This window comes from Strigops habroptila, chromosome Z (assembly GCF_004027225.2).
Source record: "Strigops habroptila isolate Jane chromosome Z, bStrHab1.2.pri, whole genome shotgun sequence".
Taxonomy (NCBI): Eukaryota; Metazoa; Chordata; class Aves; order Psittaciformes; family Psittacidae; genus Strigops; species Strigops habroptila.
The window spans coordinates 91,051,269-91,078,156 of NC_044302.2; the positions used below are offsets into that span (position 1 = coordinate 91,051,269).

At 47.3% G+C, this 26,888-nt stretch overlaps 1 protein-coding gene across 5 annotated transcripts in view; it reads right to left on the bottom strand.

Annotated features, from left to right (window-relative positions):
* The window catches only part of RUSC2 (RUN and SH3 domain containing 2), a 52,457-nt gene that overhangs the window by 15,564 nt on the left and 10,005 nt on the right, over nt 1-26,888 (bottom strand). Inside the window, exons 1-3 of one of the 5 annotated variants that reach the window (XM_030470143.1) lie at nt 23,664-24,091; nt 20,712-20,802; nt 748-2,826 (exon numbers count right to left, since the gene is read on the bottom strand). In XM_030470143.1, coding sequence (XP_030326003.1) covers nt 748-2,719 — 1,972 coding nt within the window. In that variant the 5' untranslated portion in view covers nt 2,720-2,826; nt 20,712-20,802; nt 23,664-24,091. Of the gene's footprint in view, nt 1-747; nt 2,827-20,711; nt 21,021-21,167; nt 21,285-23,663; nt 24,092-26,888 lie in introns of those variants that run through there. The other 4 variants (XM_030470144.1, XM_030470145.1, XM_030470146.1 and 1 more) reach the window with 4 other exon arrangements.

The following is a 26,888-nucleotide window of genomic DNA, read 5'->3' on the forward strand; positions in this document are numbered from 1 at the left end:
AGAAGTGGCTGTACCTCTGATAGGGCTGCTACAGAGCTTCCTCACAAGGACAAGTGACAGCAATATCAAGGTAGAAAGCAATTCATATATTACAGGCTTTCCTGCAGAGGCAACTGTGACAATTACCCTCCATGGGAACCTTTGCTGCAATCCAGTGCAGGAGGATATAGCCAAGATATTCCAGCAGAGATACACAGCTCCTCTAATCTCTGCAGGACTCATGATTTAAATCCTGGTAGAGACTGTGTGAGGTCCCTGACCCTGCACTGAGAGGATACCACTGGCTATGCCTCTTCCCTCTCCACACCTGCCCCATGTAGTTCCAAAGAAGAAATGCTAGAAGCTCTTCAGTTGCTCCCTTCCTTTCATCTGCTGGAATGACTCTGCTGAACATCTGCACATCTCTGTCTTAGGAACTAAAGGCAAGTGATTCCCATGGATTGGGGCAGTACAGCACCCTGGAGGGGAGGCAATCCTCCAAGCTGTAATGACATGTCCTGCCTTACATCATAGGAGGTTTGCACAAAACCTCAAGAGGCTTTAGAAATACAAGGACACAAAACTTGTACTGATCTGGTTCTGAAATAAGCACAGTAGGGCTTTGTCCCGGGGAGTGGTAGACCAAGAAACAAACTGCACAGGCACTGGTCTCCCATTGCCATGCAGGTTCATCTGCTGCTACCCTCATGTCCCAAAGAGCAGCCTTTCTTTTTATTTCTCCATTATACCTTTGGTTTGGCTCCTTACCGTCTGCTCGGGCTCTAAGATCTCTTTGTCCGTGACCACCGACAGAGCCACCTGAGAAACTGGCATCTGCTTCCATCAGCAGGGAGAGAGAGGCTTGCTCACCTGCCCCATGCCCACTGGGGACCTTCTCGCTGGAGACTGAGTCTTTGGTGGAACACAACGCCTGGCTGTCCCCAAAAGCATGATTCAAACAGAAGCCCTCACAGCTCCGGTTCAGGCCATGGATGAAGGACATGGGTGGAAGACTCTGGCTACGGCGAGCTCTTTCTTCAAGGAAGGTAGGGCAATCCCGTTGTGTCTCAGGGATAGGTGAGAACTCCAAGGAGGAGTCACCACTGGACCGGAGCGGTGGGGAGATGCCATTCTTTTTCCTGCCTTTAGCTAGTTCAGCAAAAGACGTCACTCGCTTTGGGGGAGAACTCTGGATGGGTATTGCTGGGCTTTCACTCAGCTTGACTGGACAGCTCACCATGCGCTCCAAGGAGCCCAGCCTGCCACTGGGACTCCTGTCCAGGTTCTGATCATAGCTCCGGGAGCGCTGCCGGCTTGTGTTGAGGTTAGGTGGTGACACATTCACATAGACCTGACCCTCAATCATGTTCTGGGTGGATTCTCCCTTTGCCCCCTCTTCACTGTGCTCCACACTGCCTTCTTCTTGAGTCAAGTCAGGCCTTCTAAACAGATAGTATTCAGTGGCCTGGACTGGGCTACCTTTGGTGTGGTCTTCTGAGCAACTAGTTATGGAAGATCCTGCCGGGCTGGGGGATGACTGGGAAGACAAGTCACATGTGACTAACTTGTAATAATTCTGAGTAGCCACAACGAGCCGTGCTTGGCTCTGGAAGCAGGCAGTGAGGTCCGAGCTCTCCGAAGTGCAAGGCTCACAGTGGAGGTGGTAGGAGTTGCAGTTAGCATCAAGAACGGGTGAAGAGGAGTGTTGACACCCACATGCCTTCCGTGAACTCTCTGGGTTATGTGACTCGCAAGACATCTTGGATTCTGTGGGTGATGAATGCAAATCCAGGTAAAAAGCTCCTGTGTCTGAGTGGCTGCAGAAGGAAGAGTCACAGGACAGGTTGGCTGAATTCAGGTTGGATTGAGACTGGCCATTCATTTTGTTGTAGAGAGCACTGAAGTTCACCAGCACCCCATCAGAGCTGTTGCAGGAAGAGTCACTGATGTAGCCCATCTGCTGGTCAATCACTTCAGACTGACTTGATGAACTGTAGCAGCGACAGTGCGGGAGCTCCGAGCTGGAACAGCTGCATGTCCGGCTGTGCAGAGCATCCTGATTCCTCAGGGATTCACCCGTGTTCTGGTTCCACTCCTGGTCACCACAATCAAAGGAGAAGCTGGAGGAGCTGCCACGATGGCAGCTGCAGTCATCCAGGTCCATGCGTTCCGAGGCCTGGTGGCATCTGTTTGCATTGTTCCTCTTCTGGACATCATCACTGCTGATTTTGTCCTCTTGCCCATCCACCACACCGGACCGGCTGGTCATGTTCCAGGATTTCACAATGTTGTTGGAGTCGTGGAGGTGGAAAGGGGGCAAGGCCAGCTCGTGCAGATGAAAGGGAGGTTTGCCAGCCACAAGTGAGTTGTGAAGGTGGAAAGATTTTTGACCCAAGTCATCCCCAAATACACTGAGGTCTTCACCCTCAGTCAGCAGGAAAGGGTTGTGTCGCTTACTGACGCTAGGGACAATCAAATCCCTCCCTTTGCCTTCTTTGTTGTCTGAGGCCTCTGCTGAGTTTTCGGAGGTGTGGAGAAAGCTGCTGTAGACCAAGGAGTCAGTCTGTGAAAGGTCTCTGTCTGGAAGGGCAGAGGTCCGACTAACGCTGAGCTCTGGCTGGCAGAAGGGATTGGTCCTTTTGCTCATGGAGCAGCACTGTCTGTCAGGGACCTGGCAATGGACCAGGGGAATGTGATGGACAATCAGCGTCTCACCAGTCAGTTTGGGTGGACTATCCATGGTGGGGAATGCTTTTCAGGGCATCAGTTAAGCTGGTGCTACCCATGGACAGGTAAGGCTTCACATGAGAGGCAGGGAAGACACTTCTCATAAGGGAATTCAGATACCTAGAGAGTGAGACAGAAACACAAAGGAAGTCACCTCTCAGGAAAGGCAGTGACTGTTTAAAGCATCCTTGATTTGTTTGAAGACTTCATGCGCTGACGAGAACCAAACAGAGTGGTTCTTGTGAGCACAAGTACCAGAGCATTAAGTCCTGAGTTGTCATTCTTCAGGGAAAGCATCGCAATGTAAGACAAACAGGTCCCCTCCCTGCAGATTCCTGGGACAACACTTGTGCTTTCACCTGACCCCTCTCAAACTTATCTGAAGTGACTAACTGATTTCACTCAAGTGGCCAAAGGACTGCACAGGCTTTGGGCCAGCTGAAGACCTCACTGCGGATGGCACTGTGTGCTCACAGGAAAATATGCAGACAGCACAGGGTCTGAAATGGAGTGCTGCATTCTAATGAAAGCAGTTCATCTTCTCACACTGGATTAAACATCTTTGCCTCCTCTTAGGAACCTCGAACTTCCCTTTAAGAACCAAACAGTGAACTGAGCTGCCAGACCTTGCAACCTTAGAGACACGCAGTTCCGGGCAGAGAGTGCAAAGCAGGAACCGACTGGAATGGGAAAACAACAACAACTATTCCTCTCCAAAATCCATGAGGTCCTGAGCACCTTTAATGGTGCCAGGGGAGCGTGCCAAAGCATGTAACTACTTATGCACACAAGGGCCTCTCATGTGAAAAGGAGTGGATGACGTCAGTGGGGCCATGGGGAGCCACTGTTGATGGTTGCATAGGTCCCATGCAGCACATTGCCTTCTGCTGACCTACAGATGATTAAGCCTCAGCTCAGACTGGTTCCTCTGGTTCACGGTTCTCTGACACTCTGCCACGTTACCTTGGTTATCTGGTTATCCTTTTACGTGCTGCACTTCATATACCTGCTGCCACATCGTGCAGACCCAGCAGCTGTACCAGGCAGAGCAGTAAGAACCTCATTCCCTCAGTGCTCAGTATATAGCAGGTTCTCATAAAGCCAGAGGAAGAAGTTCACTGACATTTGATATGGGAATCAGAGGACATTAATTCCTACTTCCCCACCTAACCCAGAGGTCCAGCCTATAGGCACCTCCAGGACAGTCTGGAGGGGAGTTCCCTCCTGCCTTCCCTTCTACACATCAGAGAAGCAGAGGGGTGCATGGGAGGGCAGCTAAGGCAGCAAGGAGACAAACTACAGAAGACAACAGTGATTCAGGATGATCCTGAGGGAATAAACAATGACCTCGTGCTCTCATAGACCCACCACTTGTTCTGAAAATCCTGGGCGAAATACCCTTTGGTCAGCAATCCACATCCCATACTTCATATGGGCATCCTCAATACTCACAGCACCTTGACACCACATACTGTGATCCTGCTCTGGCGTCCAGGACCCTGAGTCTGCTGCTAACACTGACTTTCAAACTCCAGAAAGTGGCATTCACTGTATCTATCTTTGCCTACCTTACCCCAACATTTGTGACTGTAATGGATTGGATGATAATAGATTTGGAGCAGAGCTGCCACACCACATGGGAGCCCAGGAGGGAAATTGGGAAATGTCAGATAAATGAAGTTAGAACAACGGTGTAAACATTGAGACAGCTCAATAGAAAGATCAGGAACTTCAGTTGCTTCAGCTTCATGGCATAAGAATGGCAATGGAAAGATGCTAAAAATAAATATCAAGAGAAGTACTTTCCTCCCACACATAGTAGTGCCTGTCACAGACATGAGATGATGCTGGTAGGGAAAAAAACACAAAGATGGAAATGGACCTAATATTTAAGTAAACAACCAATGATGTAAGATTTAATGCAAACACCCAGGTTAGCATTTAGACAAGTCTTGCGGTATACCAGAGATCATCATGAGACCTAGATGAGGAGCACACTCACACTCATGCCTGCTTCTGCTGAGATGCTTCAGCCAGGGTTAGGCTCTGAAGCAGAGAGGTCACCAGGACCACTTGGAAACATCCAGCTGGATTACTGTGCGACCATAAACTCTCCCCCACCTATAGTGTCCCTAATGCCCATATCACCCTCCACTCCCCTTTCAGTGACTCCTCTGTCCTGCAAGCCTTTGGCTCCTCTCCCACAGCCCTCACCACAGAGGCTGAAGGGAATGAGTCTGTCCTCACCCCGGTTCCTTGGGGGAGATCTTTTACATTAAGGATTCCCCAAATCACAGTGTTCAAGAACCACTGTGGCTAACAGCAGCCTCTGACTCTGTGCCTAGCACACAGATATGATGAAAGTGGTGCTCAATAGCTGGGGCATTGTTCATGCCCCCGTTTGGACATTGTGAACCACTGGTGGTACATGTAGAAGTCCCTATTTATCCTGTCTCTCTCTGCCTTTGTAGCTGATTGATTGTTATGCTTAAATCACATCTCTCCATAAGCCTTTTATATATCTTGAGTGTTTCCACAATGCAACCACTTGAAAAGCATCATTTTGAGAACACAGACTATGATGAGAGCGCACTTCACTGCTTAAGCACTGTATCGCTGCTGCCTCTGGGAAATGGCTGCCTTGGAGCCAGCTCCCAGCACCAGCACCAATCTGCCGACAAGCCCTGCTGAACAACACACACTTCACATTGGTGCAGATGCTGCTGTGGGAGGACAAGTCTTGCACAGGCACACTTTGGCATTTGCCAGCAAAATGTCAGGAGAGCTGACACGTGGCCATTTCCCAGCTATCCCTCCAGAGCTCTGCCCAGCTATTTGGTCTCAGTGGCAGCACAGGCTCCCCGGGTGGACTGTGATTCACTGGCTGTCACAGATGCGGCAGCAGATGGATGCCCACTCTGCCTGCACCCACAGCCTGCTCCCAGCACCAGGCTCTAAGGCCCAGTATCATGGGTGGCACACAGCCAGCTCCTGCTGAGAGCCATTCTGACAGCTTTCCTAGGGATATGCATAGCTTTTTTTGTGCACTAGATACCCCTCTTCTCGCCCTATGATTCCTCCTGTGTTTGGGATGCAGGGAGATTGGCAATGGCACTGCCAGTGCAGGGATTATTCAGTTCCCAACACCAGAGCACCATCCCTGGCTGTACCAACCCTTAACATTCCCTCCCTGATTCTGGAAGGCTGTAGAAGGATTTTCCCTCTTCCTATTCAGTGTCTAGTAGGCTGGGATTGACACTGGGGCATAAAATCCAGCAAACAGAGTAGTTTCAGATTCTGCTGGCTTTGACCAGCTCTTTGCAAAGCACTCACACCCATTGCAGGGGGAGATTTCCAGATGTGCATAGGCAGCGTGTATCTGAAGACCTTTTGTCAAATCAGTTCATTCCTCGTGTTTATCTGCAATAGCACAAGCCCACAGTAGGCTGAATCCTGATCAATCCTACATGCACAACAGCAAGCACAGCATCCAGCGATCATTCCTGCCTAGAAAAGAGTGTCACGGTACTGCAAGGCAGGGAGGCACGCAGGGAGCACCATGATTCCAGACACATCAGTACAACAGCCATTTTACCTTCAAATATCAAAATCCTTTGCCTTCTCCACACTGACACCATCTGCTGCTACATGGGAGATATGGTTGTTTATTCAGCCAGCTCTTCCTTGGGGTGCTAAGGGTTATCTGGAGAATGCAAGGGCCAGACATTTAATTACCTGTGTACGTTCCACTCCAGGCAAAATAATAGAGAGCAGAGAAGGATGGCTTTTTGTGAGACACCTATGGTGTGCTGTGGAATTGCTCAGGAATGCTTGTTACCCCCATGTATATATGCATATACGTGACAGAAACTCCTTGGCTGCAGCAAAGCTCTTGGTAAACAGACGAGGTGAATGCTGAGCAACAAAGGATGGGTTCAGCACTGATCTGAGAGCTGCCTATCAGGCTGTGTCTGCGCTTTAGAAAAGAGGCAGCATGCTGCAGGTACACAGGGACATGCAGCACCTTGCAGAGCTGAACCCTTCAGGCTCTGCACTTTATGTGTTGTAAGTCTTTGCTGAGCGCTACACAGAGACCCCCAAATCCCTCCTCTGTTGTATCTGAGCATGCTGTGCTGATTTAAGGCTGATCTGTGCAGCTCCGTGGCTTCTGGATTACAACCTCCTGCCACTGCAAGACTGCTGAGAAGATACAGCCATCAGAGTTAGCTCCAAACCTAACTGCAAGAATCTGCTTTAATTAGAGGGAGCCTTACCTCCAAGTGCCACCAGTGAATTAGGTGTGGTGGTCACATATCCCCAGGCATAACCTGCTATCTGTTACTGCTCCTGCCACCCTTTTGGAGTTCCATCACTGATTGTTTAATACCCTGCTCTGCTCAGTGCCGTCAGCTGCATACATGGGGCAACAGCATTCAACACCCCACGATGCAAGTTTCCTTGTGAAATGTGATGCAATACTGGGGGAGGCATGCAGAGATTTAAGAAACAAGTATGATTTAAATGCAAAAAGATTGCACATAGCATGGAGGATGAAGAGGCAGGAGCAAAACCATCAGAACTGCCTGCTGGAAGCAATGCTGGCTTTTTGGAGGCTGGCTTTTTGAACAGATTACTGTTTCTAAAAATCTCAGTCATTTCAGCTATAAAATTGAATGCCCATTGGGAGCCTTTAAGTGTAAGGGTTCTTATGCCTCTTTCTTAATGGCTATGGTTTCACTGTCATCATCACCATCTTCCTCAGATGGACCAAGATCCATCATGTCACTGAAGAGTAAAGACGGAAAAACGGAGTCAAAACCTGTGCATTCAGTTTCATAGATGAACCAGCAAAAATCCTTTTGTTCTGGAGATGCTCATTCTTTGGGGGTTGTTCCATGTGAATCCCTGACTCCTACAGAGCATTTGCCTTAACACGCCTGAAGGAACCACACAGCTCTACAGAAACGCTGCAAAAAGCAACGGTTTGTGTGAGCTTGCAGACTGGGGCAACATACAGACATCTCTTTGCTCTTTGGGGAGAGAGAGATTCAGTTCACTTCCTATAAGCCCGCATCCAGGCAAACCAGCTGGGAAATGAAACTGAACTGAAAGCCACTCTTGAGACAGCATGGGGGATCTCACAGCTCATTGGTTCCAGCACCAGTTTCCAGGATCCCAGTAATGCACTTGTCTCTGCTTCAGCTTGGCCACTCCAAAAGCTGCCAGAAAGTATTGAATGGTTAAAAAAAAACCCAACCCAAACCAAACCAAATAAACAAAAAAAAACCCCAACAACAAAACCCAGGAAATTCCAGAGAGCTGGAAAGCCTTCAGGAAGCAGCACCAGTGAGGAAGATGGGATGAATGGCACAGGATGAGCAGCCAGGGGTCTGAACCATCAGCATGAGTAAGGAGAGGGTGGAGGTGAGGAAGCCTGTAAGTTGTTAAAGGGTGGACTAGCTAGTGGTATTTGTTTGCATGTCCATTTATTTCTGGCCAGCTAATACATCTCTGCCAAATTCATGCCTTCATCAAATGCTTTAGTAAATAAACCAGCACATTTAATGAAAGAAAAGGTGTAAAAGGAAATGCTAGCTGTTTGACTCATTCTAAACCTTCAGCTCTCCTTCCCTGCCTCAGGGAACTGGGAGCATAGTGAGGGTGATCTGCCTGCTCCCAGGGCGAATATTCTAGCACTCAGTGTATAAAGGGGGCTGCAGCAAGATAGAAAGACTTAATACTTCCTAAATTTCTGCCTCAGGCTGGTTCCTCTTGTGGTGCTGAGCAAGCAGTGATTCCTGAAAAGACCACTTCCCTTTTCTTTTCACACTGAGGTGCTGCCTAGGCCAAGGCTTTTTCCAGAAGTTTCCAGGACAGCCTGGCTAAGCCCATGATTAATGTATCGTTACATCCCAGGATGATATAGGATTATGATGTGTTCAAAATGGAAACTGCAGCACATGACGATCAATCACAGCCCTTGCGCTCATGGCAGCAAGGAGCAGTGCCGGTCAGGGATGAGGGGCTGGCCGAAAATAAGCAATAGGTAGTATGTATATTCTTGCTGATGACACAGCTAGCATGAGGCAGGTGCTGCCTCCCAGTCAGAGGAAAAGCAGCCCCAGCTGCTTTGTGCATTTTGAGTTACACAAGACATCAGAAATAGCTCAAGCAGCAGATCCATAGCAGCCAACACAGGAGTCTGATAGTGACCGAACCAGTTTCTCTCATTTCTGTGCTCTCTTGCTCCGTGACTCATCATCTGGCATGTGGCACTCGGCAGGAGCCACGTACAGGTCGTGACTCACGAGCATCCACCGAGGTGATCTGGGCTGTAACCTGCTCCTCCTCCTCCTCCCCACCAGCCATCCTCTGCCCCAGCCCCCACTGAATATGCTCCTAATTACTGTATGCAGATCCGCAGAGGAGAAAAAGACTCTGATGTTTCTAGCTGTCAATATCAGCTGCTGAATCAAACTGCTGACACTGTAAATCCTTTCTTATCACACAGAATCTAGTAGCAGCAGCAGCAGGAGAAGGGACTACGCTTCTATAGAACCTTTCTGCCCGAGCACTCTGAAAGCATCCTGAAGATATTAGAAGAGCAGAAATTACACAATTCCCTTCTGAAACATGGGTCTGGTTGGGTGCTGCAGCCTGGCTGCTGCAGAGTTCCCAGAACACTCAAGGACCCACACAGAAATTAGAAAAATCCTATAAGCAAATGAAATTGCTGGGCAGAATCAATAGCTGAAGATGCCAAGCTTAACTCCGTAACTGCATGGCTTTGGCCAGGGCTTAGCTGCAAAGTGGGGCTGTCAGCTGGCTGCCTCATGAACGTGCCCCTTTTACAGACCTGCACAACCGAGGAACATTGGAACCAGTAGTGACAAAATCCCAGCCAGCAGGTGTGGGTGAACCAGAGTAGCGGAAGTGCAAGCTTAAAGTTTTCCAACCAACTTCTATGTCTAGGAGCTGTGAGCTCAAAACTTGGCACCACAGCAGCCACAGGAGGGCAGGTAATAAAGTGTCCTGCTGAGGGAGTCAGGCATCAAACTCAGTGCGTGAATCAAAGCTGATTTTCTGTGCCCGCAGGCATACAAGGTGGCAAAAGTGCTCCTGAAGTCTGTTATATGGCTACATGCAATGGTTCTTGCTCAGGTGTGCACTGCAGGGGCAAAGGTTCCCGAGATGATGACAAGAGGTGGAGTGGGCATGGATGCTTCATATGGATGAAGATAATCTCAGCAGCACTGGAGATGTCAGGGGTTGGTGGGGATCTGAAGAATCCCTAGAACTACAATACTTTGGAAAGGCGTCTTAATGAGAGGTCACGATTCACTTCCACTGAGTCTTTCCTCCCTAACATTTACTGGAATTTGGCTTCAGACAACTTGCCAGTGCCCAGATCATGGCAACGCCAAGGCCCTGCTTGTCCAAGGCTCATGGGAGGCTAATTTCAGAAGGAAGTTTCATTTGCACAAAACAAAAGCACATTAGGACAGCTTCACTTCAGGTAGTCCTAGATGCCCTAGCACCTTCATGACTTTGGGAAAAGAACCCTACAAGGGACAAAGAAGCAGTGTCTTTACAGTGAATAAGATCTCACTGCAGTATGGGTCAGCACCCATACAGACTCCAGCTGCTCCATGGTTTCATACCTTCAGCAGTGAAGGTATGAAGTGAAGGTGTCTTCTTCCAGATTAAAACTGGCATTGTATTTCTGTCCAGACCATGCACTGCAGGCATCACAGATGCAAAACAACCCTGAACCCCCCTGCAAGGCAAAAACATCAATAACCACTGGAGGAAGCCCAACAAATAAGGAACTCAGTTTTAAGATAACTCAGTTAAAGAGGCTGTAAAATCATGTTTACTGTTTGTTCAGCTCAGAGCCCCAGGTATGTAGGAATGACTATGAAGTGAAAACCAAACATTTCTGGGATGGCAGATTACAGACTTTCAATCTCACATAGCAACAAGGCAAAAGCAGAACAGGCAGCAAATGTGCCTATGATAGAGTGAAGTAAAACCACAGCAGGGACAATTTATTGAAATAATTAAAGTAATACCCCACAAGCCACCATAAATAAAGCAGCAAGAGATGTCAAAAAGCCCCAGCAGGATTATTTTCAGACTTGAACACAGCAGTGGTGCAATGGCTTTGCTATCATTACTAGATAATCACATCCCAGTGAATAGAAGCAATACAGGTATGGCATTACCTAGCCGTGACGGGCATCAGTTCTGAGCAGCTAGAATGCCTGCATCCACAGACCTGAATTGTTTTTAAATGATGCAATCCTACACAGCATTTAATACATGCTGTGTGCAAGCAGATCAGGAGCTCTAAAATCAAGCACAAACAGAAAACATCCCAGCAGCAGCCTAGTTTTATTACATGTTTGTCTTCACAGTCACATCTAAATGGTTTTTCGAACAGCAGCTATGTCCAACAGTGGACTCCTGCTAAGACTGCAGGAAACCTTAACCCTTCCTAGCTCTAAATAGTTCTGCCAAGACCAGAAGCAATGACTGCATACACAGGAAGAAATGCTGGGTCTCTCCAAAGCAGGAATATGCAATAAGTAATTCAATGGTCTGAAGGCTGGCAGCACTCTGATTCGGGGGTGATAGCATGGTACAAAGCAAAAAATGCTGAGCATCAGCCCAATAAAGCAGCATTTGGTGAGACCAATGCACCAAATTTACCCTGCCCTCTGAAGGACATCAGGACCACATACACTTTTGCTGCTGATATTCAACCACTTTTACACCAAGAGATTTTGCAATCCCTTGAAGGTAGCTGGAGGAAAGGGCCCCGTAGCACTGACATTTGTAAAGGGAATTTGCCTGATGACTGTGCATTTATTGACCCTGTTTTGACTAGGCCCCTGAAAAAACAGGTCCTCTGCAGTCAAGCCAAAATGCTGTCTGAATCTCACTTAGGCAAAATTCTGGTGGGAAAACTGTTTATGTCTAGAAGCAGGTTTCATAACCCGCCCATAGAAAATTATGAGCCTATACAAGCACAATGATATACTCTTGATGTCCCTTTGTGTGTCCCGTTTTCTTTTCTGAATTCTCACATCTTTTAGGGCTTGTAACTTCCCGAACCAGTGAGTTCCACACCAGATTACATGCCACAATCAGTCCTTTTGACCATACGCACATTTGACTTCATCGCTTGTCCTTGGGCTAGGGCGGGGAGGGTGTCATATTTTCTACTGTATTTGCCAGCCCTCTGAGCAGTCCCAAGCTTTCCATTCTGCTCATGTATAAGAGGATCCCCAGATCCTTGGTCTGGTCACCAACCTCTGTCCAAGTGCTTTCCTGATGTGGGGTGTGTTTGTGTATTAGCATGGCCAGCAGCAAGGCAGAACTCAAGAGGATCTGGATGAAACCGCGGCATCAATTTACGTAACAGAATATTTTCCATGCAACAGAACTAACAAAAGGCAAGCCAGAGCCTTAATAAAATACTTATGAAGCAGACCAGACACTCCTAATGATTACACATACTTTTCTTCTGAGGAGAAATTTATCCCTTGCAGGGGCTGGCAACCCAAACCAAACTCAGCTTGTAAAGCCCTATTCGGGACAGTTTATTTTAGGATATTGCTCCAAAAGATAGCTCATGTGCTAATTAGGCTTGGAATGACTGGGCTCAACAGAGCATTAAGGGTCTAACTAACTAAATCTGATAACCCTGAATTAACCGAGGTCTTCTGCTGAGGAAAGTCTTGCTGGGCTGCAGTGGATGCATAGACCTATTCACTAGGAGTAAAAACAGAGGGCAAATGAGGATAGTCCTTGCCTCTGTACTGGAAGAGCAGGTTAGAGTCCTGGGGGACACACCAACTCTGCTGGAGGGGTGACTACTCTGACCTTCCCAGCTCATAAGAAGAACTTGCCTCTCTTAAGCCTTGCACTGAGATGGGCCTCAACTCAACCGAAAGGTTTCAAAACTCTGCAACCTCTGAACACCAACTGTAAATACACTGGGTAGTCTTATTCACACAAATGCCAAGCCATTTGGGAATATGGTTGGGCTTTGAAGTTTGACAGCAAGATTCATGGACTAATTAGTCGCAGTATGTGAAAATTGTTCCTATTATCAGTTTCAAATAATCCTCCTTAATTTCCTGGAATACTTCCATGTTACAAGCAGGGCACTGCATAAATCGATATCGCCTTTCTCCAGACTGTTCCTTATTTTATATCATAAACCCCACAGTTTCCCATTCAACACAAATAATTCCCACTTCTTCAGTCTCTCCCCTAATGAGAGTTTTCCAGCATCTTGTGTAGTTTCCTGGGCAGTTTCTCAGTTCCCTTCACTTCTGTAGTCATGCTTCTGAGCTGGGGTAGCTAATTGCACACACTTTCCCAATCAACAGTGGGATGTCCCCTGCTCCCTAATGTATCAATATTAGAAGACTCTGTATCATCATTTTCCATCCCATCCCTCATGTACCTTAGCATTCACACGTAGATGCTCACCAAGTAAAGTCCCTTATGACCAGGGTGACATCCAGGTTCTTCTTGCAGTTTAATGACATCAATATAATGAATTTGAATCAAATTAATAAATTTAATCAGTTTAATGATTTGGAACCTGACAAAGTGTACTTGTGGGACTGTTTTCTGCTACATACATTTACATAACTTAGCATCAAGCTTAAAAAAAAATAATCAAGGTTTACAACAAGACTAGCCTAGAATAAACCAGTGGATTTTTCTAGGAAAAAATCTGAAGAAAGATTTCAGAGGAAATATTTCCTCTGAAAGGAAAGATTCTTTCAGAGGAAAGAAGTTTCTTTTCCTTGTCTATGGAGTATGTTTTGGGGGGTGTTTTCTCCCTCAGGTTGCACAAATTCTTGGCAAAGGCTTGTGGGGAAAGATTTCCCATATCCTCATGCAAATTCTCGTTGTGGTCCCCCAAGACATAAGAGGGTCCTGAATATCTAGCTAAGGTCTGAAGGATATTTTCCCTGGTTAATTTGCCTCATTAAATCAGTGAGGTCTGGTGGCTTGGAAGAAGATTCCCCTTTTGTTTTGATGGGCAGGCCAAGAGGTTGTTGTGGTTTTTCTTTTCAACCTCAACTCTTGCCAAGGGGAAAGCAGACGACAAGGCAAGCGGACCAAAATACTGGCTGTCAAACATGGCCTGGTACCCCTAAGTGCTTCCAGGCCAAATATAAATGCATTGCTTCAGTCTGAGGTGTTTCTTCACCCTGCGAAACCAAACCATGTCAGTAGCACAAAGCCTGGGTGAGGTTGGGGTTATGGAGGTAGGGACATTCTCTGGGGTCTCTGAAGGTTATGCAAAGTCACCAACAGAAGCACGGATTAACAGAAACCCCAACAGATCAACAACTACTACCAGGGTCTCAACAAGGTATGGCCAGACAAACTCGATGACGTGTGGCTAGAGCATTGCCACTTCGTGCATTAACCACCCCCATGACATTGCCGGTCAGTGCTGGCAAATACCTGTTTCTGGCAGTTCCTCCTCTCCTCCTCTGTTACTGTGCCCTGAACTGGCTAGCCCTACTGCACTAGAGCCTAGAGACCTCTAGGGATGTTCTTCTCTGCCCCAGCCTTCCCCCAAAACCACCCAGTCTAAGAGGAAACAGCGAAGGGCAGCACATGGGAACAAAAAGACTGACGGGCTTACTGTAATAAGCAGTAGTCACCACCTTCAGAGTGCTTTATAAATACAGTAATTATAAACAGCAAGTGCCTGCAGAAATGAAAATGAGGCATATGAAAAGGAGTTGAAGGCAGGAGGAAACATCTGGATAAAGAAGATGCTCTCTGCAACGGCCGTTTCGAGCAGCTGGAGGATAGATCTCTGCAGTAGGTTATGTTAGATACCACCGACTGTGGACAAAAGAGAACAGCTTGTTGCTGTTGTCTCTTTCTGGAACAAGAAAGTGCCACAATCAAGTTCTAGAAAATGTCTAAGTGCAAATGCACACTGAAATCCTCTTGCTATGCTTCTAAAGGGTCTAACTACAATCAGTGCTCATGATAAGCCACGTTCAGGCAATAAATCCCTTAGAAGTCACTACAACAACTCACACACTAACAATTGGTGAAGGAGAGATCAACCAGAGTAAGCTGATGTGTCACTGCAGGTATCAATCATTAGAATGAATTAGGAAAAGCCAAGGAAGATACGCTGTTTTGGACAACAATATCTTGGGACCATGGATACGAATTATTTATATTTCCCACTGGATCTCCTCATATGTAGGTTTATGACTGTGCCACCTGAGTTGCTGGAAAAGGTCTGAGGGTAGGACGACAGGGGAAAAGTGCTGCGTAAGCAGACACTGGAACTAGGCTCACTACTAAGAACAGAAAATTGCACTAGCACAATGGTCCAGAGAGGTCATTCTCCCTGCTGAGAAGGACATCTGTGAGGACAGCTATGCTACCTAAGCTTACACAGAAAACACATGACACTGCAGCATGAGGCACACATGCCTGCTCTTCACTATGGGAAACTTAGAGAGGGACCAAAAGACAGTGGCTTGCTAAACAATTCAGATGAATTGGACCTACTAAACAAAAGCAGGCCGAGTAAGCATGTGGTTTGTCCGGCACCAATGCAGTCAGAGCAGAATGGAGCAGAGCCTGCCCACTTTAAACATTTAGGTCCCACTTTTCCAGAAGTGATGGCAGCTGGAGCCAATTTACAAAGAATAATGTGCAGTTCTGGAGTTAAACTGATGAGATTAGTCCAACTATGTAGGGAGCAAGGACTCCCTGCACTGTTGAAGAATAACACCTAAAGAGCTTGTTCTGTGTGGTCAGAAGGAGCTGAGAGAGACTACCTAGTTGTTGCCGAACTGAGTCTGTGTTAGCCAACACTCAGAAGCACAGATTTTCCCCAGGGTTGACTTGCATCACAGTTAAGCAACTCACTAGCTCAAACCTCACATCACAACTTGAGTTCTCATGAAAAACTTGTTTTCCTGCAACTGTATGCAGAGTTTTTTTCTGGTACCAGGAGAGCTCCTGAGTATTTGCCAGAGACACAGATGCTCAGGCGAGGCTCTTGCACAGCTGGGAACCAAGGGGAAGGGAGACTCTCCTAGTTGAGTACCCATTCCTTGTCCATGTGCCCCACCCTTCCCCAAGAAGCATGGTCTAGTCTGAGATAACAGTGGGTCTGAGGGAAGTACCAGCTAAATATCTGCTCTACATTTGCCAGGTTCTTCCCTCCAGGCTCTGTTTTTTTTTCCCTGTAACTCCCAGAGGAGAAAATCCCCTCTTGCCAGAAGGAACTGCTAGCTCTTATTACTCTGTCTGTGCCACTGGCCCAAAAAGCACAACAACAGAGCAATGACACTTGTTCTCTGCTCCCAGAGAGCATCTTGTGCTGGAACAGAGATATAGTTTGATGGCAGCGCCAGTTTCCCATCACTTGCCAGACATCAATACAAAGCATTGCTGCCATCACTCAGATATTTATTATTCATCACTCAGAGGTACTGCCAGCCCCACATACTCAGCACTGCACAAAGACCAACACAGAGTCTCTCTCCCATGAGTTCAAACTCAGAGGGTGAACCTCAGCCATCACCTATATTATGGCCGCTCACCTACATTACAGCTCTGCCTTCTGCCTCCCTCCCATTTACAACAGTTAACAACCGCAGTGTTTGGGGGTTTTTCTCTTATCTGCTGATACAATCATGAGCAGCCTTGCCCAGTAAGAAATACTTGCATGCGTCTGATGGATATTAAAAACATTGTCTAAATGACCCTGAGGCTGCAACACAACTGTGGTGGGGAGAGGGATAGTTTGTGGACAAGCTTGCTCTTGCATTCATCTTAACAGATGCGTCCATGCTTTGACCCACTTCTTTCAGTAAATGAACATTAAAATCACTTTCATCAATAGAAAAAACTGGAGCAGAATCAGGGTCTAGATGCATTTTGACATCCCTTTTCTTTTTCTTTTGGAGAGTAACCAGCTTTCAGATGAGCGCTGGGACACGCAGGGAACCTGCTCAGCAGATAACACAATAAATCCCTGCTGAAGCTAGTTACCAACACAGCTGTCATTGATCATTGCTATGGATTTCAACCCCTGTCAGTCAAGCTCCCTTGTCCCCTTCAAGCCTTATCCTGCAGCCTTTTGCGTAGCTCTGGAATGGGGTGAACTTCTGGTTCTTTTGGTTTTATAGACTGAACTGCCAGGAGAACTTTATCCATATCAGAACTCTTCCCATGAAGCAGTACAAGTGGAACACAAACGAGCTTTCCCATCAGCAGTCATATTCTGATGGCTTCTGCAAACACAGGGACAAAATCTTCTCATGCATAATTCCACAACTCATGGGAAGGCACCTCCACCTCTGGTCCTCGACCGCTCAACCAACCACACAGATTGCCCGCATCTCTCACTTTTCATTTGCTTTTCTTGGGTTTAACCATCAATACTGTGCCTACTGAGACAAGCTATCGCCCAGCATCTACAATAGAGAAAGGCTTGGGACTGAATATCGCAAGCTGACCCAGTTTGTATTAAACAGAAGGTTAAAAAGCAAACAGCTCTGTAATGAAACCTTTTCAATTTTTAAAGAGCAGATCTCTGCTGTATCAGGGAAAACAGTTACAAAGCCAACAAGAACAAAGAGCTTGGAGAAGTATTGCAGAAAGGACTTTGAATGTTCATCATAAATAAAAGAAACATCTGGAATCACCTAGTGAGGTGAGGAAATTGAAAAAACAGAGCTCCTGACCAACCTAAATGAATAACCATACCAAGAAGGGTATTAGAGGTAAGTAAAACAGCATCTTTGGTGCTGTTTGGCAAGAAGAATATTGAAGCTGCAATGATGACAGGTTAGATAATACAGAGGAAAGAGGATGCAGAAAAAGAAATGAGCTTTAGAAGTGGAAACCAATTCAGGAAGATGAATGCACTTGAGTCAGAGGGACAAGACATACTCTATCCCAGAACAACGAAAGAAGAGTTGCATGATCACAGCTGGCAACAGGGCTTTTGATAAAAATACCTGTGTGGGAAGAGAGGAAGGAGGGGAAGCTGTATGGCTGGCAAATAGTAAAGGTAAATTCTGTACCTATTCTAAAAGAGGAAGGGAAGTGATCCACATTAGATTTATCAACCTGCCCTTAGTACTACATAAGGGTTTCAGAAAACATTGGAAAAGAATAATAAGACTGGGAAATAGATGGAAAACAAGGCAAAACACAACATGGGATTGCAAAAGGTGGGGTACTGTCTGGCTATCAGGATTAATACCAGAGTAAGATCTTGACTTCTCAGACTGGAAGAAAATTAAGATCTCTGGGACAGAGAATTAGTTCTTTGTTTGCTGTCACAGCCTCAGACACCTGAGAGGTGGTAATTGAGCTGCAGGCAGGTCATTCCCAAGTACACAGCATATTCTTCTGGACCACCTGCATTTTCTGCAATGCAGGTCCAGTTCTCTTGAATCTAGAGATCCAGCTGCACTTTGTCTCCAGCATTCTGCATTGATGCAGAATGGAAAGACACACAGCAGCAATAATACCTCCTTCCTGTGAACCATGTCAATCAGCTCCAGTCACCATAAGCTCTTGCCCATCTTTTAAGCATCTCAAGGCAGAGATTATTTGTGCACTCTCACTGCTTAGCAGATGCTCTTGTAAGAGCGGTATCTACTAGCTAGGCACATCCTGTACGTCCTGGGGCATGTTCCCATCCCACACAGCAAAGGAGGCTGCACCATCTCCTTTGGTAAGCACTGTACATAAAAACTATATGCAGTTTTCTTCCACACCCTAATACAAGTATGTGTATCCTCCGTAGATATGTCCTGTTGTGTGTCCTGTCCTCCAGTCCAGGTTGCACCACACACAGAGGTGCTGTTCTGCAGCAGCACCACAAATGCAGTCTGGTACACATCTGCAGGGGCATATCCTGCTCCCTGCTCCCATAGGGCTGTGTGGGACAGAGACCTGGAGACACAGAGGGGGTTCCCAGGTCCCAGCGCAAGATAGGGATGAGAAGGAGTTGCAGTTCAGGAAGCCCTATGATGCTTGCAGGACATTGCCACAGAGCTGTGAGAAGAATGCACTCTGTTCTGTGGTTTTGGTGGAAGCCCTCTCCTTGCTACCTGGCACCCTGCACGGAAATATTCTTCACCAGGTGTAAAGTGGCCTTTAAGCGTAAAGCGGAGAGCTTGCCACTCCGTAGGGATGGAGAGGGAGCAACTGAGAACCTGCAGCAACAAAATGATTCCTCCAGAAAACTGCTGCAGAAAAGGCTGTGCTGAGGATTGCTCCCTCCACAACCCCCATGGGGCAGCACACAGCGCTGACCACCTCAGGGAACACAGTGAGAGGCTGGAGGATGACAGTACAAATTACACATTTGCATTCCCTGACAATGACAGCCCTGAATTCCCTCCTCTATGCCCTCTATCTCTGACCGAAACCCCCTTGCTCCTCCAGCTCTGCAATGCCCCTCACATCTGCCTCTTCAGCTTCTGCCAATCATTTAGCATTATATCTACATTTTTCCTACTACCTTATTGCTAATGATAGGCCTAAAGATGCTTTATCTGAATTATTCTTTGGTCATTGGCAAACTGCAGAAAGTTCCTGTGAATAGTTTAGACCCGCCAAACTCACTCTTTAGCAATACTGGTACACAAGGCTGCAGGTGTCTGGAGGTAAAAAAGCAGATCTCTATTTCCCCCATACTCCATACACCTTTATGCCACCCATAAATCCAGACCCCCTACAATCTGTTCCTCAACAGCCAATGCTAACGTAACTCGCATTAACACACATTCCCCCCAAACACCTGCAACTGCACCCCCGCATGCTCAGCATCTTCTAAAAGATGGCATCTGCTATTTGCTTATCATCTTTTGTTACCACATTCCAACGTGAACATTCCCCTACAGCCACATCACTTTACCACAGACACCAAAATCTCATTCTTTTATACCTTTGCCTTATTGTTCTCACTGTCATCCTGAACATTGCCTCCCTAGCATCTATATCCCTATCCCACATATATCCTTCTCTTTGTTCAAGCCCGTCTCCCTTTGCGTTTGCAGAGGCAGTTTGATGGAAGGATTTATGCAGAGGGTGGGGGAGGGAAGAAGAAGGAAGGCGGAGAGGGAAAAGAGGGATTTGGCTATAACAAGACCATGTAATTAAGCTCCAATAACTGGTACCCAGCCTGAACCCCTTATTTCAGTAATTAAAAGCAGAAATCCCTCCATTCCTAGATAACCTTTCTCATCCGATCTGTGAAAAGCAGGCAGGGAGAAAGCATCCATTTACACAGCCAGCACAGACACACCCTCTGCAACACAAAGGACTCCAGCCTGCACAGACCCCATGAATCTCTTAGCAGAAGAGCAGGGTTTTACCTGCCATGACATTTTATCCTAACACCTTTTGAGCAATTGATTTACCAGTATTTAGGGAAAAACAAAAAAGAAAAAGAAAGCCGAAAGCCAAAAGCCACACTGACAGCAGCCTTTCCTCTGTCTGCATCCTTTGTTTCTGGCTTTTCATGGAAGTGCTGTCTGTCAAAACAGCTTTTGAACTGCACACCAGCATCACTGCCAGGGATGCACAGAAAGCATGGTAGCCGGCGGGACCACAACAATCCGTGTGGGCTTGGCTGTCATGGCAGGCACAATGGAGAGCTGTGCGATGGCATTGTCGGGGCGAAGCACGGCTCGCCTCTGCACAACCCGGACGTGACAACCGCTATTTCATAGCTACAATGGACAAACACATATTCTGCACATCAATACTAGCCTCTTCACTCGCTTGCATATATTTAGCAGTGCCAAAGCAACGCAGCCTCTAAAGAGACAAAGCAATCCTAAAATCCTTACGCTTCATCGGGTAGCTGTCAATCTCTACAAAGACAAACCAGCCACTGTGCAGGACAACGAACAGTCTGAAAACCATCAGTACAAGTAATGCCCACCCCGATCATTTCTCCATCTCACCTTTCCACAGATGCTCCGTTCACTGTCTCACTGAATGCGCGCTGCTCCAGCACTCAGATTCCAGCAGTCTCCGTGCTCTACCACCAGGATGCTGTGGAAAACACAGAGTCAATTTTATTATTATTTATTTTTTTATCTTTTTCTCACAGCTGCATCCCTGGCAATGCAGAGGGTCTGCGCAATCACATCCCCAATGCTCCTGCTGCTGCTGTGACGTTGCTGCGTGTGAAGGAGAAAGCATGCCCACAGCACCACCGCTCCGGCTTGCAATCAGTCCCTGCAGAACCTCAGAAAAGGCAGGGGATAGGAGGGAGCAGAGGAGGAGAGGAGGGGAGGTAAAGTAGAGCTGGAAGATGGAGGATTGATTCTTACAGGAGCTGGGAAATCAGGAAAGTAGCATGAGGAGAAATAAAAAGGCTAAAGCCTATGCCATAAAGTAGAACTGCAGCATCTTACCCTGTGATAAGCCTGGCTTTCAGATGCTATATGGTTGCAAGCTGCCTGATCCTTTGCAAAGGAAAGCAAAAGGAACTGGAGTGCTATGTTCCTAGCATTGATAATGGCAGCTAGAATGCTTGGAGATAAAATGCTAGTCTGCAAAGCAGTGCATAGGAGGAGGATGGGAGGACTTAAAAACTGAGAGAGCAGGAAAACTCCAAGAAGATTCTTGAACCTTCTTTTACATTTTTGTAATGTTTTACCCTAAAAAAGCTTCATTAACCATTAACTACACATCATCCCTGAAACATAGCCACCCCCAGAGTGAGATGCAAGCACCGCGCTTCCCTCAGTGCCAAACCAACCTGACAGGGGCAGGATGTCTGCAGTCCCTGCCGTCACAGGGTATCTCAGATCAAGATCATAGAATCATAGAATCAACCAGGTTAGAAAAGACCTTAAAGATCATCAAGTCCATCCATTACTCCAGGACTGACAAGTCCACCATTAAACCATGTCACTAAGAGCCTCATCTACACGGTTTGTGAACACTTCCAGGTATGGTCATTCCACCACTGCTCTGGGCAGCCTGTTCCAATGCCTGTTCACCCTTTTGGGGAAGAAATTTTTCCTAATAGCCAACCTAAATCTTCCCTGAGGCCAATGCCAGCACTATTAACTACAGCTTGTGCTGCCCATAACCTGGGCTGAGTCCCAGCATCTCTGCAAAGCAATCCACAGCAGATCTTCCTTCTTGAAACGAGTGATCACCACCTGCAAAAGCCCAGGTTCTCTTCCTGTCCTGGGCCATGTGAAAGGATTTTTCCACCCTCATCCTTTCACCAGAGGCAGCTGCAACCTGCTCCATAGGCAAATCAGTGCAGTTCCTGGCAGGACACAGTTAGCTTCACCAAGAGACACGTGTGTCCCTTGCTTTTCTACCATAGCCTGGGCATGGCCACACACCCCAGAAACTCAACTGTGCTCCAAGCTGTGCCAGGAGAGATGTTTCTAGCACTGCAGCAGCTGCCCTGAGTCAACCATCCACTCACATTATTGCACTTTGCCATCTAACCCAGCTCCTACAGCCACTGCCCTGCACTGAGCTAAGCGGAGCTCAGCAAATGGAGTGTCCACATTGGAAAAAACATCCTCTGTGAGCCCAAACCAAACCTCACTTCCTAAACCAAGGCTCCATGGGGAATGGGTAAGTCAGAGAAGAGGTAAAAATGTCACACAGACACACAGTTCAATGACATTAAGAACTGTCCCATACTTGATTACTTTTTGCTCTATGCCATGATGCACCCACAGCAGCAATCAAATAAAACAAATACAACAACCCAGACAATACAACTCTTTAAAGAAGCTTCTACCTCTGGACAGGCCACAGTAAAGAGCTATGTGTCATGGTTTAAACCCAGCTGGTAACTCAGAAACACTCAGAAACACTCCAGGTGGGAGGGGAAGGAGAATATAAAGAATGTAAACCCCATGGGTTGAGACAAGAACAGTCCGGGAACTAAGGTAGAATACAAAAAACCACCACTAATAATAATGATAAGGAAAATAACAAGGGGAGAGAATATAAAACTAAAAAGAGAAAGAAAAAAACCCCAATAAACACAAGTGATGCACAACACAATTGCTCACCACCCGCCGACCAACACCCAGCCTGACCCAAGCAGCGATCCAGCCCCCCCGGGTGACTCCCCCCAGTTTCTATATTGGACATGATGTGCTGTGGTATGAAATACCTCTTTGGCTAATTTGGGTCGGGGTCCTGTCTCTGCTTCCTCCCGGTTTCTTGTGCCCCTCCTCCCTGGCAGAGCATGAGAGACTGAAAAGTCCTTAATCAGGGTAAACATTACTGAGCAACAACTAAAGCGTTGGTGTGTTATCGGCATTGTTGTCAGACTAACGTCGAAAACACAGCACTGCACCAGCTACTAAGAAGGAGAAAAATGACTGTTACGGCTGAACCCAAGACACCATGCCAGAAAAATGTTAGACTCATTACTGGATGTGGCTGCCAATAGTCTTGGATCCCAAACCACTAGAAACCTTTAGAATCTCTCTTGAGTTAACACTCAAATCAGAATTCTGTCTGAAAACCCAGTGGCTGGCGGGCGGCTCCCACCAAAGGCTCCATACGCAGGAGTCCAGGACTCGCCTCAGTGTAGAGACCCTTCCAGTGAGAAAGGAGAAAGGGCCTTGGGCCGGCTGTGGGCTGTGCAGCCTGTTCGGAATACATCAGAGCCAGCACCACAGACGTGGCTCTGCTACTCACCTCCGAAACGCTGGGAATGATCCCTCACCCCGTCCCAAAGCTCAGGCTCCCCAGGTCCTTCATGAGAGGCTGATGCCTCTGCCCTATCTGTGGTATTCCACGCTCCCCAGCCCACTGCTTGCCTTTCCTTGGGTGCTCAGGACCCACACCATACGGGCAGAAGACCACACCATTCAGGCAACAAGGACAAGCCCCAAGAGAGGTCGCAGGAGCGAGGGACCTACCTCCACGTCTGGCCATTACAGCAAGCAGAAAGCTAGTCGTGGCAGGCTCTGCTCCACCCAAGCTGCAGTAAATCAGACTATTTACTGTATTCCCATTAGCGTGCAGCCCCTGGACCCCCGTATGGACAGTCCCATTGTACTGCCAGCGTTAATTAAGGCAGGCGCAAGCAGACGTCTCCAGCCCCTTCAGCTGGGGCAGTCAGGGAACAGTAGCGAGGAAGGAGACACAGAGTCTCAGCTGTGGAGCTCTGTGCAGAACAAGGAGCGTTTGTTACCCAGGAGACTCGTTCCCACAGCAGAGAGGAGAATGGAAACTATTTCGGTGCCCTCCCCAGTCCTCCATGAGCATTGCCAATGCTGACGCCAGGAGGTATAAATGCTGGCAGGCTGGGTGCTTGCCTGCATCCCTGTCCCAGGCACAGGACACTGGCATTAACCAATTCACTGACAGCAGTGTAGCAGACACGCACACCCGAGCAGATGGAGCCAGGGGGCTGTTTTGTTAAGCGCCAGACAAAGCAATGCAGCAGAAAGGGGGCTCCCTGAGAAACTCTTCTATTTACATATCTGTTTCCAACATAAACGTTTGTATCCTGATCCCCAAAACACATTTAGCATGTTCCTCTGACCCCAAGCTGATGTGGCATCACATCTCTGCAGCAAGTACACCTTTGCTGCATTGCCCACCTACTATCTGCCCCTCTCAGCAACAGCAGTAAAAACTGATGGTCTATCTCAAAACTTCTTAGGTATAAAGAGATTACAGGCGCTAATGAGGAAGAAAAAAGCTCTTTCTTGGGGACTGTCTTCTAGGAGATGACTTCTCTTTGATCACAGAGATGAGTCAGTATTAGAAAGGGAGCATGGCTGTCTCATGCAAGAAGGGGAGCAGAGATACTGCAGGCTGGTGACTGCTCTCCTTAGAGAAGCAAGGTGAGGGATGTGGAGGTGCCAGAACATGCCTGCCCCTACAGTAGCAGGGGTCCCTGTTACTGTAGGGCCTGGAGAGGTAGGAATAGGTGCTTCCCATGCACCCCACAGCTTGGCACGAGAAAATTGCTTATCAAGCAACATCAGCCTCATTACTCACAGGCATCCCAGGTGCTGGCAGCGGTTTTGCTATCTTGCCTTCTTCCCCTTGCTCCAAGGAGGTAAGAACTCAATGCACAACACGTTCTCCTACCCATGAATTCCAGTAAGGAGGCACATCACATTCCCAGTGCCAGGCTGCAGCAGAGCTCACCACTTTGTGGGATTCCCATGTGCTGTACTCACACTGTACGTGAGCTGTGTGAGTACCTGGAGCACTTGCTGACACCAACCAGGACACAAATGGACCATCTAGGTGGAAAAAAGGCCAACACATTTCTGTCTTGGCCTCTGGCTCCTTCACTTAGCATGCAGGAACGGGCTGCTAAGGTCAGCACACCCCCACATACAAGGATGAAGAAACCTTTTCACTTTTACTGACATCATACAGCAAAGTCATCCTCCGGCAGCCAAAGCCTCCCACCTATTTGCTGCAAATCTGCCCTGGTGATCCATGAACTGGAAACAGATCAGCCCCAGATGACAGCTGGCTGCTGGGGCTGTAGCTCTGACACCAAGCGCTGGTCAGGAGCAGGTCTTTAATTACCCATCATTGTCAGGCATGCTGCACAATCTGACCACCCTCACAATAGCCAGATAGCCCCAGGGCTGCTGCCTCTGCACCGCAGCTCACAGCTATATCCCAGCACAGGGAGCTGCCTGCTGTCTCCTCTTAAAGGGTGTATATTTTGACCTAGCCCTCATTACCTTCAGTGTGTCCATGCCTCGCAAGCAAAGAGAAACTGCAAGATCATTGCCACAGTGGACAATCTGTGCCTTGCTGTCTGCTATCTGCAGCATGAGCATGCCTAAGCTTCTGGCTCACCATGACCACCCTATTTGTAGCATGGCCACAGAAGGGAGGGACATCTTCAGTCTTTCCCACATGCTAGACCACTCATGAGCAAGGCAGGAGCAGTTCAGTGCCTTTCCACCTCACTCACTCATTGCTCATGGCAGAAATCTGAATCCCCAAAACACGGCAACCCCATCCATCAGCACTGAGGCTGTTTCAGCAGCGCCAGAGAGAAGGGTGCTGGTCAGAGCTGAACTAAGACCATGGTCTTACCCAACTGGAGCAAAGGGGACCAGGACACAGAGGCCAGAAGAAAAACAGGAGATGCTGAAAACAGTATAAAAATCCTCAGAAAGGAAAACCAGAATAATTTCCCATCACTGCAAGCCCTGCCCTTCAAGGTCAATCAACATCTCTCAAATACACAGGGATCAATACAGGCTGATCGTTACCAACATGTGCTTGACAACTTTTCTATTCAGTGAGAACAAATATAGGAGCTTTTAGGTGAGGGGTAAAAAAATCCAGGCAGATTGATAAAAGCACACGTTGGCATAGTGGCAATGCCAGCCCTCAGTCCTCACACTTCCCTAAGGGATCACCAACTGATCCCCATTGAGACAGCCTTCCAAGAGGATCTGAGAACAGAGGCACAGGAGTCTGTGGGGTTATGCCGATTGCAAACATGTTCACAACAGCAGGATTCACAGATCCCCATGATGATCCTGTCTCAGTGAGCGCTGCCTGCTGTCCGAAACAGCAGTACTGATTTCTTCAGGGCTAGGGCTTGAAAAGAAAAAGTTGTTGCTGTTTTTTTCCAAAAATTGATCATGTCTTGTTGCTTACTAACTGTCTTCTAACAGAATTAATTCCCCAAATTTTTTCCTCTGATGTTTAAGAACATTCTCTAAATTTCCAGCTTATCTTTATCCATGCACGGCTCACCCCTATTCACTCATGTTCCAAAAATGAGCCTTAACGTCGGTGTTTGCCCAGTCTGTGTTTAGGGTTATATCATCTGAGTTCTTTCATCATTTCACATTAGGTAGGCTCTCAAGTTCTTTGATCATACATATCTCTTCTCTGGACCTGACCCAGTTTGCATACAGCCTTCAGAAAGCAACTGGAAATGCACACAGCCTTTCAAGCAAGGTCTCACTGTGCCTTAATATGCTAAAATTTTCCCATCTCTGCTACAAACATTTTTTTCCAATGTGTCACATTGGATGACATTTATATTTTTCATGTCTGCATCATGCTGGATGCTCACAATTATCCTGCACAGCACTGATAAACCCGGGCTTTCTCTCTGTCTCTCTGACTTTCCCCAGTAAGCTCCC